The 16179-nt window shown below is 36.1% G+C and overlaps 3 protein-coding genes across 3 annotated transcripts in view; 1 reads left to right on the top strand and 2 right to left on the bottom strand.

The window, feature by feature from the left end:
- The first annotated feature begins 379 nt into the window (after nt 1–379).
- LOC130808980 (heterogeneous nuclear ribonucleoprotein 1) lies at nt 380–5097 on the top strand. Its single transcript, XM_057674562.1, has 6 exons — nt 380–675; nt 2109–2149; nt 2532–2695; nt 3163–3262; nt 3364–3533; nt 4263–5097. The coding sequence occupies exons 1-6, from the start codon at nt 548–550 to the stop codon at nt 4800–4802; spliced, it is 1143 nt and encodes a 380-aa protein (XP_057530545.1). The 5' UTR covers nt 380–547; the 3' UTR covers nt 4803–5097.
- A 994-nt stretch (nt 5098–6091) lies between these two features.
- On the bottom strand, nt 6092–8334 carry LOC130808979 (uncharacterized). The gene is made up of 2 exons (XM_057674561.1): nt 6307–8334; nt 6092–6227 (listed from the first exon to the last, which is right to left on the bottom strand). Exon 1 carries the CDS (start codon nt 8314–8316, stop codon nt 6763–6765), a length of 1554 nt encoding a protein of 517 aa, XP_057530544.1. The 5' UTR covers nt 8317–8334; the 3' UTR covers nt 6092–6227; nt 6307–6762.
- A 1609-nt stretch (nt 8335–9943) lies between these two features.
- Nucleotides 9944–16179, bottom strand: part of LOC130808978 (nuclear pore complex protein GP210) — a 29753-nt gene continuing 23517 nt past the window's right edge. The window contains exons 31-36 of the mRNA XM_057674558.1: nt 15171–15245; nt 14880–15096; nt 14400–14466; nt 11665–11756; nt 11355–11415; nt 9944–11217 (exon numbers count right to left, since the gene is read on the bottom strand). Coding sequence (XP_057530541.1) covers nt 10871–11217; nt 11355–11415; nt 11665–11756; nt 14400–14466; nt 14880–15096; nt 15171–15245 — 859 coding nt within the window. The 3' untranslated portion in view covers nt 9944–10870. The remainder of the gene's footprint in view (nt 11218–11354; nt 11416–11664; nt 11757–14399; nt 14467–14879; nt 15097–15170; nt 15246–16179) is intronic.

Raw genomic sequence — 16179 nt, 5'->3', positions numbered from 1 at the left:
TTTTTTTTAAAAAATTATTCAATAAAAAAAAGTCTATAATTATTTTTTGGTTTGAAAATGTCATTTATTTAGTAAATTTTGATTATAATAATATATATTTGTATCATTTTAAAATTTTAACAAATTTCTACATTAGGTGAGTTTTCATATTAATAAGCTAATAGTAATGATTTTGATGTATTTATACATGAAATTAAGCCAATTAGAAACACAAATTTTTAAATGAAATAATCTCAATAAGATAATTTTTATTAAAATAATCCATATGTAAAATAATTAATTATATAATTTTATTTCACGGTAAGACGGTTTCGAGACGAGGTGAGTTAGAAAACATGAGTAAGTACATTAGGTTCAAGGAATGATTGAGAATAAAAAGAGGCATTGGACACAATAAAGACTCAATAGGATTAAGTTATAAAACCTAGCGTTCATCAGAACCGTCAATTCTAGGGTTTTAGCTTCTCAATCTTTCCTTCCCCCGCTCTCTCCCTTCAAGTTCATCTCCCGATTTTTCCAATCATTTTCCGTCGTAAGTTCTTCAGTTATGGAGTCCAGAGAAGCAGATGCCAACTATGGTGCTCAGGCTGAGCCTCATGTTAACGACGATATACATCATAATCATGACGATGGTGAGAGGTCTCAGCCTCGTTCTGGCGATGGAGCTAGTGCTGGGTTTGTTTTCTTTCAATTTCTATTGTCTTTTTCCAATCAGGGTTTTATTTTGTTAATTGTTTTTATGTTTTTTGCTTGTAACTTGTTAGAGCAAATGGCCGAATTTAGGTTAATAAGAACAAGAAGAAGAGAAAGAAAGACACGATTTTGGGAGGTGAAAAATAAATGTGTTCTTAGACTATAAAACCAACTTAAACAATCGAAAGACCTCTGTTTTAATGCGTTGCTAATGACGCTTGAATCCAACACTAAATTTGAGCATTCAAGAAATATCTTCTCCGTAAACCCTAAAACCCTTGTTTTTGTGGTTTAATGCCTCTCAATGTGTTAGAAACAAGAACTTATAATATTTATACGGGAGAATAAAATAGGGTATAAAAAACCTGTAAATTTAGATTGTGCCTGCCAGAAAGAGCCAAGTGCTCACCCAAGCACTCAATGCAAATCAGTCTAGAAGCTAGGCAAATGCAGGTGCTTGCCCGCGCATGTACAACAACCCATTTTCTTCCCACACAGCCCCAAGCAAAGCATACTCCAAGTTACTTAGCACCTCTTTGACTCCATACGTCACATAACTTCACATACCACATTCCATGGAGTTTTTGAGTCACACTCTACATAACCATTTTGCATTGGAGCACATTTTCTACGAAATTAGTGATTACATCTAGTAAACCCAGATCCAACCAAGCATTCATTACAATATTGTGACCCACAAAAGCATCCTTTGATGGTTGGCGGCATTGATTACACAAGTATTGTTCACTGCCTCAAGCTAAATTTTTGGATATCTATATAGAAAGTCTTTTGATGCCTGAATGATTTATGATGAGCCTTAGCTTAGTTGATTCCTTGAAGTTTGACCATTTCTCTTGCTAAAAGAAGAGAAGTGATTAGATGATTAAAATTTACAAAACGAGGCAGATGGCACATTTACACGAAAAGAGCTGTAGAATTTCAGATTGGAGAACGTTTTTTCGGGGATGAGGCACAAAAGACTCCTTGGAGGCAACAATAATCATCTCTAGAGACTCGAGAAACAATTATATTTGGGTTATGAATAAACTAATATTCTATGAATGCCAATCTTTAAAGGCATTCTAAACTCTTTCAAAAGTAATGTAGCTTTTACTACCTAAAGTTGTCTTGCATCCAAATAAACCAAATTGTCCATACATTGGATAGGTTTCCAAAGGAGAAAATTTTTAAGGAGTTTGTACCTTTCTTTAATGGGCGAAGTTATTTTAAGAAGCTCTTGCTTCTTGTCATGTTTGTTCAAAGTGAAAAGACTATCCACTTTCAATGTTGTAGATTCATTTGATACTGTGTTTTTGGTATCAAATGTTTGTTTTTTAATTCACGCTTATCTCAAGGTTATTTCTTCTTCCTTTATTTTTTTTGCAAATTTTTGATGTTAGCATATGTCATTGCAGAAAAATATTCATAGGAGGTTTAGCTAGAGAAACAACTTCTGGTTAGTTATTGCTATTTACTTTCTGTTTCTTTCATCTCTTCGTTATAGTTGTTTTTTCCATCTCTTGCTTTTCGTCTCTTTGACTACATTTATCTTTAACACACTGCTACTTTTCAGACATAACACACTGCTACTTTTCAGACATTAGGTTCCACCAATTTTATCTCCACTTTCCCATTTACGTTGTATTTGTATATAATATTCTTTCACTCTCTTCCCTTCCCATCCCTACTTACACACTATTCTAAATATGCATTTACATCATCTTCATTGGTTTCTTATGCTACAGTAACATGACTTGAGACAAGTAGTATTGTTCTTGGTGGGGTTATATGATAACAAGGTTGCTAACGCAAATGATAATTGTTGAATGTTCTTGTAGTCCAATTTGTCAAGCATTTTGGCAAGTATGGTGAAATCACAGATTCTGTAATAATGAAGGATCGGAGGACCGGTCAACCACGTGGATTTGGCTTCATCACTTATGCAGATCCTTCTGTATTGGATAAAGTCATTCAGGATACCCATGTTATAAATGGGAAACAAGTATGTCAATGCATGAAGTTTGTTATCTTCTAATTTTTATCAAAATATTGTATGAGCAAGATGCATAAATAACTTGATTCTAGAAGTTCGAAAATAGACGATGTGCCTGTAATTTCTGAAATAGGGCTCTCGTCCTCCCTCCCCGACACAGAAAATAATGTTTTCAAAGTGACCACGGACCCTTTTTGAGACAGTGATTTCCCCTTGACCAGTTTTGCAAAACAATGTGCACTTCTCCATACAGTGGATTAAAACTGCTTGTTGAACAAGTAGGTTGAATTTAAGATAGGAGGAACACGAGTTGCTTATTTATATTGAAACTGTATAGATCTGCCAGAAAAGAGTTGCTGTAATGTAATTAGGTTGCTTGCTCAAGAAGCATAGTGAATGCCAAGTTCTGAATAATTCGAGGAATGTCTTACGAGTATTGGTTTTTGCTAATGATTTTATGTTTGTGCTGTTATTAGGTAGAAATCAAGCGAACAATACCAAAGGGTGCAATCGGATCTAAGGATTTCAAAACAAAAAAGATATTTGTGGGTGGAATTCCAACATCCATTAATGAAGGTCAGATTACTTTTTTATGTGCAGTTTTCCTCACATTTGTTTTCATTTGATTGGACTTAAGGGTTATCTGACATCAAGTGTTATATGTGAACAAACTATAGATGAGTTCAGAGACTTCTTTTCCAAATTTGGTGATGTAACAGAGCACCAAATAATGCGTGACCATTCTTCAAATCGTTCTCGTGGCTTTGGGTTTGTGACATTCGATTCAGAAGAGTCTGTTGATGATCTTTTGTCGAAGGGAAACAGAATTGAGTTTGCTGGAACTCAGGTACTATCTGTAACTGGAGAAGGATTAATTATGTTTATTTTGCTGGGTACCGGATTAGCTTATGTGCATGTTGTTTATGGGATTCAGTGTTCTTGATTAACTTCTTTGGTGTGTTTACTACCTTGTTAGCAATAGTCCAAGGGCTTTTGTTCTTGATGTTGTGCCTGAGCATTGGTCATGACTTATTTTTTGAGGATGAAGATTGCAGTCATTTGACTGATAATAAAAAGCATGGTAGGTGCAGTTTTTCTGAGATAGATACAGTTGACAAGCACTGCAAAAATATCTTAGAAAGCTCTTCTGACATTATTTTTAATGCTGTCCTCATCCCCATCAGTAGTCGAACCTCCTAGATTTTTTCTAGTCAACCGAGAAATTTTGGGCTGTCGCTTCAGAGATGAAGTCCTAGAAGATTCAATTCTGTGTGTTATCTATTCAACCATTTTGGTGTTCTGTTGACCTGTATTTTATCGAAAGTGCCACTTCGGCTCTGTTGTCGTAACCTGATTTTTGTTGAAGGAATTTGATTGTTTTTCCTAGGATTTGACGTCCATGTAAATGCTGATTTTTGAAGTGATTCTCTAGGTCCTTTTATCACATGTATTAAATCAGTCTACTGCTTTGGACTCGTTTACTAATCAAAATGTTGTTTGTTGGCTTTTGCTGTTTATTACTCATTTTACCAATTACAAACTTGTGTTTTTGATGTGAACTTTTTTTCCTCTTTAGGTGGAGATTAAGAAGGCAGAGCCAAAGAAACCAAATCTTCCTGCACCCTCCAGACGTTATAATGATTCGAGGTCTTCCCATGGTGGGGCATTTGGTGACGATGCATATGGCGGGTATGAAGGTGGTGGATTTGGTCCTGCTTCCTATCGAGCTGGTGCAGGATATGGGGCAAGAGCTGGTGGATATGGTGGTGGATATGGTGGTCCTGATTTTGGCGGTTATGGAGGATATGGTGCAGGTGCCATGGGTCCTTACAGGGGAGATCTCTCGTATGGATATTCTGGCCGTTATGGCAGTGGTGGCTTCAGTAGAGGAGGTTATGAGATGGGCAGTGGTTACGGTGGGCCTGGCGATGGTTATGGGGGTTATGGTGGGTCTGGATCGGGAAGCGGATATGGGGGAGGTTACGATTCTGCCATGGGAAGCAGCTATGGAGGCAGCAGTGGTGGTTCCATGTATGGCAGTGGAAGTAGCGGTAGAGGAGGATTTAGTGGTGGCGGCGCAGCAGCAAATGGGCGCTATCATCCATATTCCAGGTAGCATGGTGTAAGAACAGATAAATCCCTCAGAAAACCGCCTTTGCTTGTGCTAGTGCTAGTTTGATGTATTCTGTTTAAACATATTGAGGTCTCCGTCTTTTACATTTTTCACTTGTATGCTTTTTGGTTTGGCATTAAATGATAGGAAACCCGAGCTTTTATTTGCAGCGATAAGAGGCACGTCCTGTTAATTGATTATTTACTGCACTCGTATACAGTGGTGTGGTTATGGTTATATATGTATGGATTAGTTAAACTGCCATAAAACAAGGATTCAAGTCTTAGATTTAGTACTAGTCATGCTATGGATTTGCAGCATCTAAATAATTTTTTCAGTTAAATAAATTAAATTAAGTGTATGCTTCAGATATCATATTTCATATACTGCTGGTCTCTCAGTTTCTCTGTTCTATAGTCATCTGCCATCGGAATAAGTATGGAGTTGTCGACTGTATAAGTGTGGATTCAACATAAATGAATAGGGAAAATTTGAAAAAGTTCAGCGAAAAAATAAAAAAAATTAATCAAATAAGCGATATTTTAAACTTTTCCCAAAAGTAAGCGTCTAAACCCTAAAGCTGTGCTTTGGAGCTGTTCGCAGTTACTAACTGCGAACAGCTATAAAAGACAAAAGAGCTGTTCGCAGTTAGTAACTGCGAACATATATATTGTCTTTTATAGCTGTTCGCAGTTACTAACTGCGAACAACTAATTAATTTTTTTTCCCTTTATTTTTGAGTTGTTGTTTGTTGTAATTGCACTAGAGACATTAGAATAGGTAATTACAAGTCGATGTATCTTTAAGGCGGCATGATTCATCGCCAAAACTCCGATCATTCATAAGTCAAAGTTTGGGGACTATGATAAAGTAATTAAACATGTATATACAACAAAATATATACAAATGTTTGAAATATACAAGTCAATTAAAATATATATATATATATATATATATATATATATATATATATATATATATATATATATATATATATATATATATATATATATATATATATATATATATATATATGTACATAGTCGATTCAAATACACAAAAGGTAATCGTTAACGCTCACGAACCCTCATCTACCCTATCCAACTGAGTTGGTCTCCTTCGCCTCCTACGATAGAAAGAGGCGTTCGCGTGACGCTCTGGCAGTGGAGGGGACTGGTACTGTGATGGCTGTGATGGCCCAGCCTGCGAGGTCCCCGCAGCGTCAACGGGATATGAATGATCCATCTCCTCCAAATGGTAGTCATAAGAAGGAGAGCATGCCATGTGCGTATGGGAGGTAGTCGGTGAGTGCTGTGGAGCGACTTCCGGTATGAAGTGCTGGAACTGCGAGCCGAAGAGCATGCCATGCGCAATCTCCCTCACTAGCTCCTCCTGGCTGTACCGCATCACGTTTGACGCACCTTGTGCCTGCAATTAATATTTAGATAATGTAACATTTTATTATTTAATTGGCAACTTAATCAAATAAATGCAAATGAAGACTTACAAATTGGGTCATCGTAGGCGCAGCAGGTGCGTAATGTGCTGCTTCCAAGATGGCACGTGGTGTCATCCATCGGCGCGTGATGGAGAGGAACCATGGCATATAGTCAGGTGTAGTAGGTGCGCCGACAATATCGATCGGCGCACCTTGTGCCAACAGCTCAAGTCTATGATCCCAACGAGCGATGTGGCGCCCGTTGATCTCCATCCAGTTTGCCCCAGCTTGATTTCTTCGCGAAATTAGGTGCAGCTAGGGTTCAGTGTCACAAGGCGGTGGAATGCCCTGTACCAACCCATATTGGCATGAAGTAATGTTCGTATGTACTTGCATAACTTTGACTAGTATAGCACGGATCCACGAACCTCCCAAATGAAAGGTGTTGTTTGATGCACACAGCAAGTATGTGTGAACAAGGAAGGTGGTATATCTCAAGTTTGTTACATGTGCACTTCCCTTGATTCAAGTCAACTTGTTGAATCTTCCCCCCTTGGACGATCCTCTAGTACCCCTCCCGGTCTTAACTTCAAATACGCCACTACTGTAATCAAATGCGATTATCTCATGAAAATTTGCCTTTTCAGTATTTCTATTGATAATTCTAGTGGCATGCACTGTGTACATGTGTCCTCCAAGTAACCATGCGCTAGCACGTTCACGCCTTTGAACAAAATAATCGTTAACCCGATAGAAGCTGAATTCAACTAGTGTTGTCAAAGGTAAGAAACGTACACCCTTCATCACATAGTTGAAAACTTCAGCTAAGTTCGTGTTAGTAACGCCATACCTATGACCTCCATCATGACACAATGACCACTTAGACATATCACCCACGTCATCAATCCAGAAAATTGCCTCTCGTTTTGCAGTCGCAATTGCCTTTAGACCATTCATTAACTTAACTTGTTGTCTTTGCTCAGCTGTTTTACCAAACAATTTCTTCAACCGAACATTACCCATAGCACGATTAAAGTTGCTAAGCAAATGGCGTAAGCAAAACCTATGATAAGCATTAGGTGGTTGCCACTCCGGCTCTTCCATGGTTGCTAAAATACCAGCGTGTCTATCAGAAATAACGCATAACCCCATCCTCTGTGTGACATGCTTACGAATACAGGACATGAACCAGGACCATGCACTTATGTTCTCCTTCTCTACCAATGCGAAGGCCAATGGAAAGATTCCCTTATCACCATCTTGGGCAATGGCAGTCAATAAGGTATGGCAATATTTACCATACAAGTGTGTGCCGTCAATGGCAATAAGAGGTTTACAATAACTGAAGCCTTCAATGGAAGGTTTAAAGGCCCAAAAGACACGTTGGAAGGTCCTAATATTAGGTCTCACATATACACCAATGTCATTGTCCTCCTTAAAATACCACTCAAATACTAACCCCGGGTTGGAATGTTGCAAAGCTTCTAAAAAGCGTGGAAGGAATGAGTAAGAACCTTCCCATGTCCCGTAAATGGATAACAAAGCTTGTTGCTTTGCACACCACGCTCTCTTATAATTCACATCCACACCAAAGCGATCTTTAACCATCTGACGTACGACAGATACCTTAATGGATGGGTCTTTAGCAACACAATTTCTAATAACATTGTTAATGACAGAAGATGTCAGGTGAATGTGTCCAGCCGACACACTGTCACTACCCAATACACAAGAACCGTGCTTACCCTTATAGGTAACAATACGCCATGAAGATATATTAGAGTCAAACGTAGCTCTAAGTTTCCAGGAACAACCCCGCTTGCACTTCAAGGAAAGGACAGTTTGGTTCAAGGTCTCCGTTCTGTACTGCACATTTCTCCCAATATGATACACTCTGATAGCTTCCAACAACGATTCCTTGTTATCAAACATCATACCCTTCTCAAAATCTCCCTGTTCGATGTATGTGGTATCACAAGCCCAAGTCCTCCATGAGCTGCCCTCCGCATACTCGTTTAAACGTGGACAGAGGGCATAAGGTGTAGAAGGAATGATTGTAGGAATGTTGCCTAGAGTCATGTCATTTGCTAGCGCATCCTAATCGACATCCACATCGTCATCAGAAGGATCATTAATAAGCTCATTACTCTCATTTCCATCATCCCAAGGTCCCATCTCAGCAATTTCTCCTAAGTTAACCATTGAATCAATTGGAACTTGATTCGTAGGGGGTTGAGAAAAAATACAAGATGCGGAAGAAACGACGGGATTTACAGTTTCCTGAGTTACTATAGGCATAGGGGTAGGAGTAGGATTAGAAGCAACTACATTCTTTAATGGTACTTCTTCTACGTATAACTCCAAAGAGGGAATTTGGGTGTACTTTGAATGCTCCCACAACGCATCTATAGCCTCATCATCCTCAACAGGAAAGGCAATAAATTCTCCACTCAAGGCATATTTAAAGCTTATATTTACGGTACTTCTAGTAGGGTCCAATCCAACCTTAGAAGATATAAAACGTCTAAAGTGATTCAAATCCATGTTCGAATTGCAAGCAAACAACTTACGTCTTCCCCCAACATAATGAACTTTGCCATTATTTTCTCTAATACAACCATTCCAAAAACATACTATAGTGACGCGAAATGATGCCATTTTCTACATTAACACAAAGAAAATCAACATCAACATCAACTCATGCCCATACAAGTACATTATATACATTTGATTATAATCTTTTTTGGTCTACAAATTATTCAAATCCATAATGTAGCTAAGTTCATACATATATAATACACATAATCCAAATAATATATCAATTCATAAGTTCACAAATAACATTTCTAATACCAACATCAACATCAACATTTTCTAATAATATTCAACTAATACAACAACATTACTTCAAAATCCAACATAAAGCTATAAAAACAATTAGAAATTACCTTCAATGCTTATGGATGATTAAGATTAGTCTTGATTCAACAACTACAAACCTACATTTGAAAAAATAAACAAATTTGGTTAAAACCCTAAAATCCAAATATACACCAAAAAAACACAAAAAAATTTACCTTTGCGCAAGCTATAGTATCCCACACTAATTTTGAAGTGCCAAATTGAAAGAGGATTGCACGATTTGATGGAATGAATCAAAGGTTTTAGAGGGAGAAGGTGGAAATGTCGAGTGAAGTAGGGTTTGAGAAATGCGATTTTGCGAAAAACAGAAACTGATCTGATTTTGTATATCAGGTCTGTTCGTAGTTACTAACTGCGAATAGCATATAAGACAAAATAGCTGTTCGCACTAACTGCGAACAGCTAGTTTGTCTTATATGCTGTTCGCAGTTAGTAACTGCGAACAGCTTCAAAGCACAGCTTTGGGGTTTAGACGCTTACTTTTGGGATTTGTTTAAAATTTCGCTTATTTAATTACTTTTTTTTATTTTTTCGCTCAACAATTTCAAAAATTCAATGAATAGGTTGGGTTGGGTGTTTTAAAATTTTGAATACTTTAAATGGACTATTTAGTTAATTGTGAGACTATCATCTTTTCACAACTAAATAGTACCAAACAAACCATTAGTAATGACTAACCGTTTAGATGGATTGGTTTTTTTCCCTTCCCTTGAGGGAATTTTAGACTTATCAAAATAACAAAATATTAACCTTACATTATTTTAACTATTTTCTCTTTATTTTATTTTTATTTGTCCCATTAAATTGGCCCATTTTTCATTTTAATTTGTCTAAATGAATTTCTCACATTCATATTTTAGGAAACAACACCACCATTTAACTCCATAATATCTATTTTCTATTATTTTTAACTACCTCACTACTTTAGTCCACTATACCCAATGTTCTAATCTCCATGTCAAAAGCAAATAAGGCAAACTGGTTAGAACAAAAAATTAATAAGACAATTACAACCTTCGCTTAAATTAAATTTAGAAACATGCAATCTTCAAACAAGGACACTTCTTATCTTCACAATGTTTAGTACTACATGCTTTTCATCCTCTTGACTCTCAAGTTTTTCCATCATCTCCAATCTAATAAAATGCTAAACAATAAATTTATGATTAATCTCCATTTTGTTGTCCTGCATTTTTTTTACATGATTATATCCATTTTGTACATCAATAAAACAAATTCAAATTGCGTGACTGATATTAAAAGAAAGAAAAAATGTATAGACAAGAATTAATGTATGTACTGGGAACATATTCATAAAACAAAAAATAACATTAAATAAGACAAATAAAATAGAATATGTAGCAAATTAAAGAGTTGAAAGGTTTTTCCTCCTTGCAATCATCTTTTCGTACAAAAACGCACCATGAATTTTGGCAAGAATGATAAATATGGGACGATGCTATCATATTACGAGTCCTAGATCAATCTACCTACAAGAATTGTTTCAAAATGATGTCGAATAAGCGAAGTTCAACAAAAACTTACATGTTTTAGTACTTGCTAATACCTGATGTCGAGTTTAAAGATTTTCCGATCAATTGGGATGGTAGCAATTGAATATCACAACAACTCACATAAATATTGCGAGGCTGATTTGGTAGGATTCTAAGCTGGACGTACCTTTCAGCAAGGGTGCTAGATTGCTGACGATTCAATACGTGTTTTGTGGATCAAACCTCCTCCTCCTTTCACGCCTGTAGTATGGTGTTTCATCTATTGTCCTCCTCACGTAGTCGATGAATGGTTGGGGTGTCCGTGGAGACCCTTCATTTTCAGCAGGACTGGTACGCTCGGGAGTAAGAGGTGAAGCAACAGGTTGGGTGTGGAGATTTGCATTAGGCCGAGTATGAACAGGTTTGTCGAGGAATCGTATGAAAAATATCACAGTGAGTATCAAGACTGTGAAACACAATATTACTCCCACCCACAGCTTTACATCAATAGTTGATGCCTTTGCCTCGTTTAGTTCATAATTTACATGTAACTCTACTCTCTGGCCTGTTAAATTGTATACCGTGTGCAGTCAGATTCAAATATACGTAACTCGACAGTGTAATGGTACAAAAGCATGTACTCCATCAATTCAGTATAAATCGTCCAGACGGGAAATAAGCGAAGGCCATGAACAGGCTTACCATTGCACGGGAGAGAAAATGTGAGTGTGTCCTTGAAAGGCTTTCGTTTTAGCACTTCGATCTGAAGACAATTGATTCAAAAAGGAAAAGGTAAGAATCACAGTTTCACCTAGAAAATCAAAATATCAAATACACGACTCTTTTTACGAGTCTTTCAGGCTGTCAGATAAGAACCAGATTTAATTTTTCATTGTTCATCGCTGTCATGGTTTTAGCTGACGGAAATATTGTTTACTGTATGTACTACCCGACAGATGAATCATGAAAATTTACTTGGCTATTTAGTTAATATTGAGGGATGATAAGTTACCTCATATTTTGCTTGGCCACTGAAGCCAGAACCTTCCTTGAGCAAGGTCCGAACAAGCAAAAGGTCTCGGTTCAACCAGTGGATGTCAACATCTAAAATAAAAATACATGTAAGCAGCACACAGGGCTATGTAGTTATGATCGAGTGCAGCATCTTTGGAATTAACAAAAGAGAGACCCTAGGTTGCTCATGCTATATATTATCCACCAGGAAAAAACATTGGAAGAAAGTGAATCAGGGTGCAGGAGTTGCATTTTAACCTTCAAATTTTTACAATAATTGTGAAATTTGTCAAGTCACTCTAAGGTAGATAAATCATAGAAATATATTTTATTAAAAATATATACAATATAAAACTAGAATAGGAAAGAATAAAGATAGAAGTATGCTGAATTACTAATAAGATGTAGTTTATTTTATATAAATGGAGTTTCACGACCTAAACAAAAACAACAATGCCAAAGCCTTAATCCAACGGATGAAGTTGACTACATGAACCAAAACAATCAACATACGAGATCGTTGGAAACAAAAATTATACGTAATTCGGCATATCTAATATCAATCTTCAAGAAAATTAATTCTAATGATCATTAAGAGTAAATTCTCCACCTATGTATATTTAACTACTGTGGTATGCTCTTGAAAAGTCCCCATTCTTCACACTTGTCCAAAGTTGTTCCGGCCCACCTCTTCCTCTTCAAAGCTACCCTTAATCTCAACCTTCCACTTTTCTAATTCTAATTGGTGCATTGTTCGATCTTCTTTAAAATGGAAGTTAAGGCAAATTCCTTGGGATGGAAGATATTTTAAAAAATCAATAATACAAAAAATCAATACTACTCCCACTGGACAGAACACTCCGACCTTACAAGAGAAATGGAAAAGATATACAAAAATGTATTCACAACTCACAAAACTACTGCATATGGAAAAGACATTTTATCTTTGATTCTTTTTTCGTAATTCCAGGAAAGAGCATGGCAAATTGGCAATTGAAAAGTACTTCATAATGAAAGGGAAAGTTCAATATGAAGCATCCTCAAAAAACACACACCCCTTTTAGCCTAGGATCTTAATAAGATTTAGGAAAAATTACCCAGAATAATCCAACCTTTACTCGATTTTCCTACAATAATCCCAACTATTGATTAACCATGAATAATCCCAACTTTAGACAGTGTTTGCCAAGAGTGCTCTCGGATGACCTTTAACTTGTTTAGCAGGTTTTTTAGTAAAACAAAATAAAAAAACAAATTAAAATTGTCAAAATAAATCTGGAAAAAAACAACACTTTCCCACCACCACCAACGTATTCCTCGTTGGCCCAATCCCTCTTCCCCTTCACCACTACTACACCTTGACCACTATTATCGGTTCTTCAACATTAGGAGTACTATTTGCTTCATTATAATGCTTCTCTTTAGTATCTACTGCCCACAAAAATTGTTCATGAAACTTTCAAAAAAAAAAATAAAATCCGTGTATTGCCTTACTTGGGGTTCTAATACAAACCCATCTCAATCTTAACTTCATGAAACTTAAAAAAAAAAAGGGAAAAGGTGCAGGCTATGCTACTCCATTGGAAGCCATGGCTGACCTATAGAATCTCTTTTATGTCACTTGTGTTTATACTGGTCATGTATTTGTTGCCATTGGAAGCCATTTGCAGAGAGATGGCAATTGTTTGCTGCCATGGAAAAGGTCTAGGCTATGCTGCCATTGGAAGCTCTTTAATGATCATATTATTTTGATTAATCTTTTATGAATTGATGAGTGATACTAATCTGTTTTTCAGATATTGGTGAAAACCAAGTTCATATGGGTCAGTTTTGTTGGAACAGGATGAAAGAGATATTGAAATTCTTTTTTGCATGTCATGGATAGGAATGTAGTGGCCTGTTAAAAGATACAGTGACAGTAGGGTGGGAGACGGTTGGAAGACAGTGAAGATGGGGTGGCAGTGGGAAAGGGGAAGGGGAGGGGTTGTTTTTCTTTTAATTTTTATTTTAATTTTAATTTTTATTTGTATTTTTCCTATATTTTTTTAAAAGTTAACCTATGATAGCAAGTTAATATTTGTGGAACAACATTCTTGGTTAAGTGATTTAAAACTTCAGATTATTCATGGTTAATCAATAGTTGGAATTATTGTAGGAAAATCGAGTAAAGGTTGGATTATTTTGGGTAATGTTTACTAAGATTTATTAGATTGTCCCTTTTAGTTTGAGTCTTTGTGGTTATCCACAAATTTGAATGTGAAGCTTCGACGGAAAAAATCCTACAATTGGTAGAATAATTCTTTGTGGATTCTTCTGTTAGAGAGGAAGAACAGGAACTTACATAGACAAGAGTCCTATTTGATTACTTTTAAGGACCGACACTTTTGAACTCTCATGTAAGGCTTTCCCTAATATGTCTGATATTGATGAACTGAGATTTAGAATTCCTTCCCTTTTTGTCTATAATGCCATTCTGCACCCGTATTTAGAGTTATCTTTTTCAACGTAAAACAACTTGGTTTAACAGAAAGTGATGGTGTGAAGATTATTAACCTATGCCAAAAGTATCAAATATCAGTAATATGCCTATTTAAGCAATGAAGTCATGATTGTTGTCCTTGTCCCCTTAATAATGATATTTCACAAGTAGAATCATGCATAATTCCAACTTTCTACAAACATAGAAGCTATTTAAGCATGATTGTAGCAGACACATGAAGTTACGAACTTTACCTGTATTGCCCACTAGTGTTATGACGCTTCTGTTTGAGTTTTGTGTCAGATTCAGCTGCAAAGGATCCTGATATTGTTGTCAGCATCAAAATATAAGTGTTAGAAACTTTTGAAGGAAAAGCGCACAGTAGGATCACACAAATGCGCCACAAGAAACCAAATTGGAGTATTGCTTAACATTTGAGCTTCAGGATGTAATGACCCAAATCAACCGTTTCTTTACATTAATCTATCTTTTCTCTCACAACTAATATGTTAGTTAGCTTCTAGGTCAAGGGTCAAAAGAAAAAATAAAACTTATACAATCACACAAGTTATACTGGGAATGTCTCCTAAAAATAGTATGGACAACAATGCAAAGATTTCGAATCCCTATTAACCCATCTTAGGTATTATAACATTACAATTGATATTGGCCACTCACACTTTTGTCATCTCCCTCAATATGCCATGTACGGGTACCATGATAAAAACAATTACCTTGTCCATATTCAAAATCGAAAAACCACCAAGAAAGAGTGCAGACACAGAACCAGACACATCATTAGCTTCTCTTAGTTTAGCATGGATGAAGAGGGATATGCTTGGTTTCTTATCCTTCATCTTGGGTACAGTTTGCACTAAATGTTCAGGAGAGTGAGGAAAGAAAAGACAATAGGAATCACCAGTGTCAAGATCTTTCCATGGCTTGGCATACCTGAAATTTTTTTATTAAAAAGTATAAGTAGATGATATGTAACGCTTGAAAGTGAGTCAAGTCCAGGAACATACCCAACAAAAGTAGGCTCCACTAGGCAATCATAAGGAAGATCAACATTTCTGTCAGTAGCTCCAGATCCATGGTTACTAAAAACCACAAAAAAAAAGTAAAATAAATTAAAAAGGGATCAAAATCATAGAAGTATTGGATATTATTAAACTGACCAAGGGGATCATTGTCATACAGCAGGAAGTAGCATTATTCATAAATGTAACAGCAGAGAAGTAGGCAAAGTAGGAAATTAAGCAAAATCACCTTCTAGTTATCACTACCACTAATGCATCTAGTGAGTAATTAACAAGACACAAAAATCAAAATAAAAATATCCAATGCGACCTATCACCTCTCCTAGACAATAAAGGTAGCAGCAGGTGCTTTAAAGGAGCAACCAATTCAGATAGTTCAAGAAAAAAAAAACAGCGCATGATTATTTTTCTAGGTGTTCCGCAGCAATTGCGGAATTAACATTGTTAGTTTTTCAAGTCACAACCAACTGAATAAAAACAAAGTGTTTTGAGAGCATTGGCAAAGGAAAAGGAACAAGAGGGGAAGAAGAACCTAGACAGTGTTTTCCTTTCAATTCTTTCTAACTTTAGAAGGATTTGTTTTGTTCTGACTATATAAGGGAAAGGTCATGTATTGATGAATATTATCTTTGATCGCAATTCACAAATAGACTAATTTTTACCGACTTAATCTATGTATATTTAAATATAGTTGTTGCAGTAGGACTCGTATTTTTAATTAACATAATTAAAGTTTTGAATAAACATTTTGTGGACATGTACATGTGCTAATCCCAATGTATATGTCTATCACATTCTCAATTTTCTTCTTCGAATTGTGTGCCATAAAGATGAGTTGGAAGTAAAACGAAACATAGGAAGTATATACTTAAGTATTGATATCAACTTCTAATATTAGATATATAATAAATTAGAAAATTATATATTGTTGCACATGTACATGTGCGACATATGCTATTAAAAAATCCCATTTTATGTATTATATGTATTGCCT

The sequence above is a fragment of the Amaranthus tricolor genome, chromosome 3 (genome assembly GCF_026212465.1).
Source record: "Amaranthus tricolor cultivar Red isolate AtriRed21 chromosome 3, ASM2621246v1, whole genome shotgun sequence".
NCBI lineage: Eukaryota > Viridiplantae > Streptophyta > Magnoliopsida > Caryophyllales > Amaranthaceae > Amaranthus > Amaranthus tricolor.
Note: the sequence above shows the minus strand (reverse complement) of the source record. Positions and strands in the feature narration are given on the sequence as shown.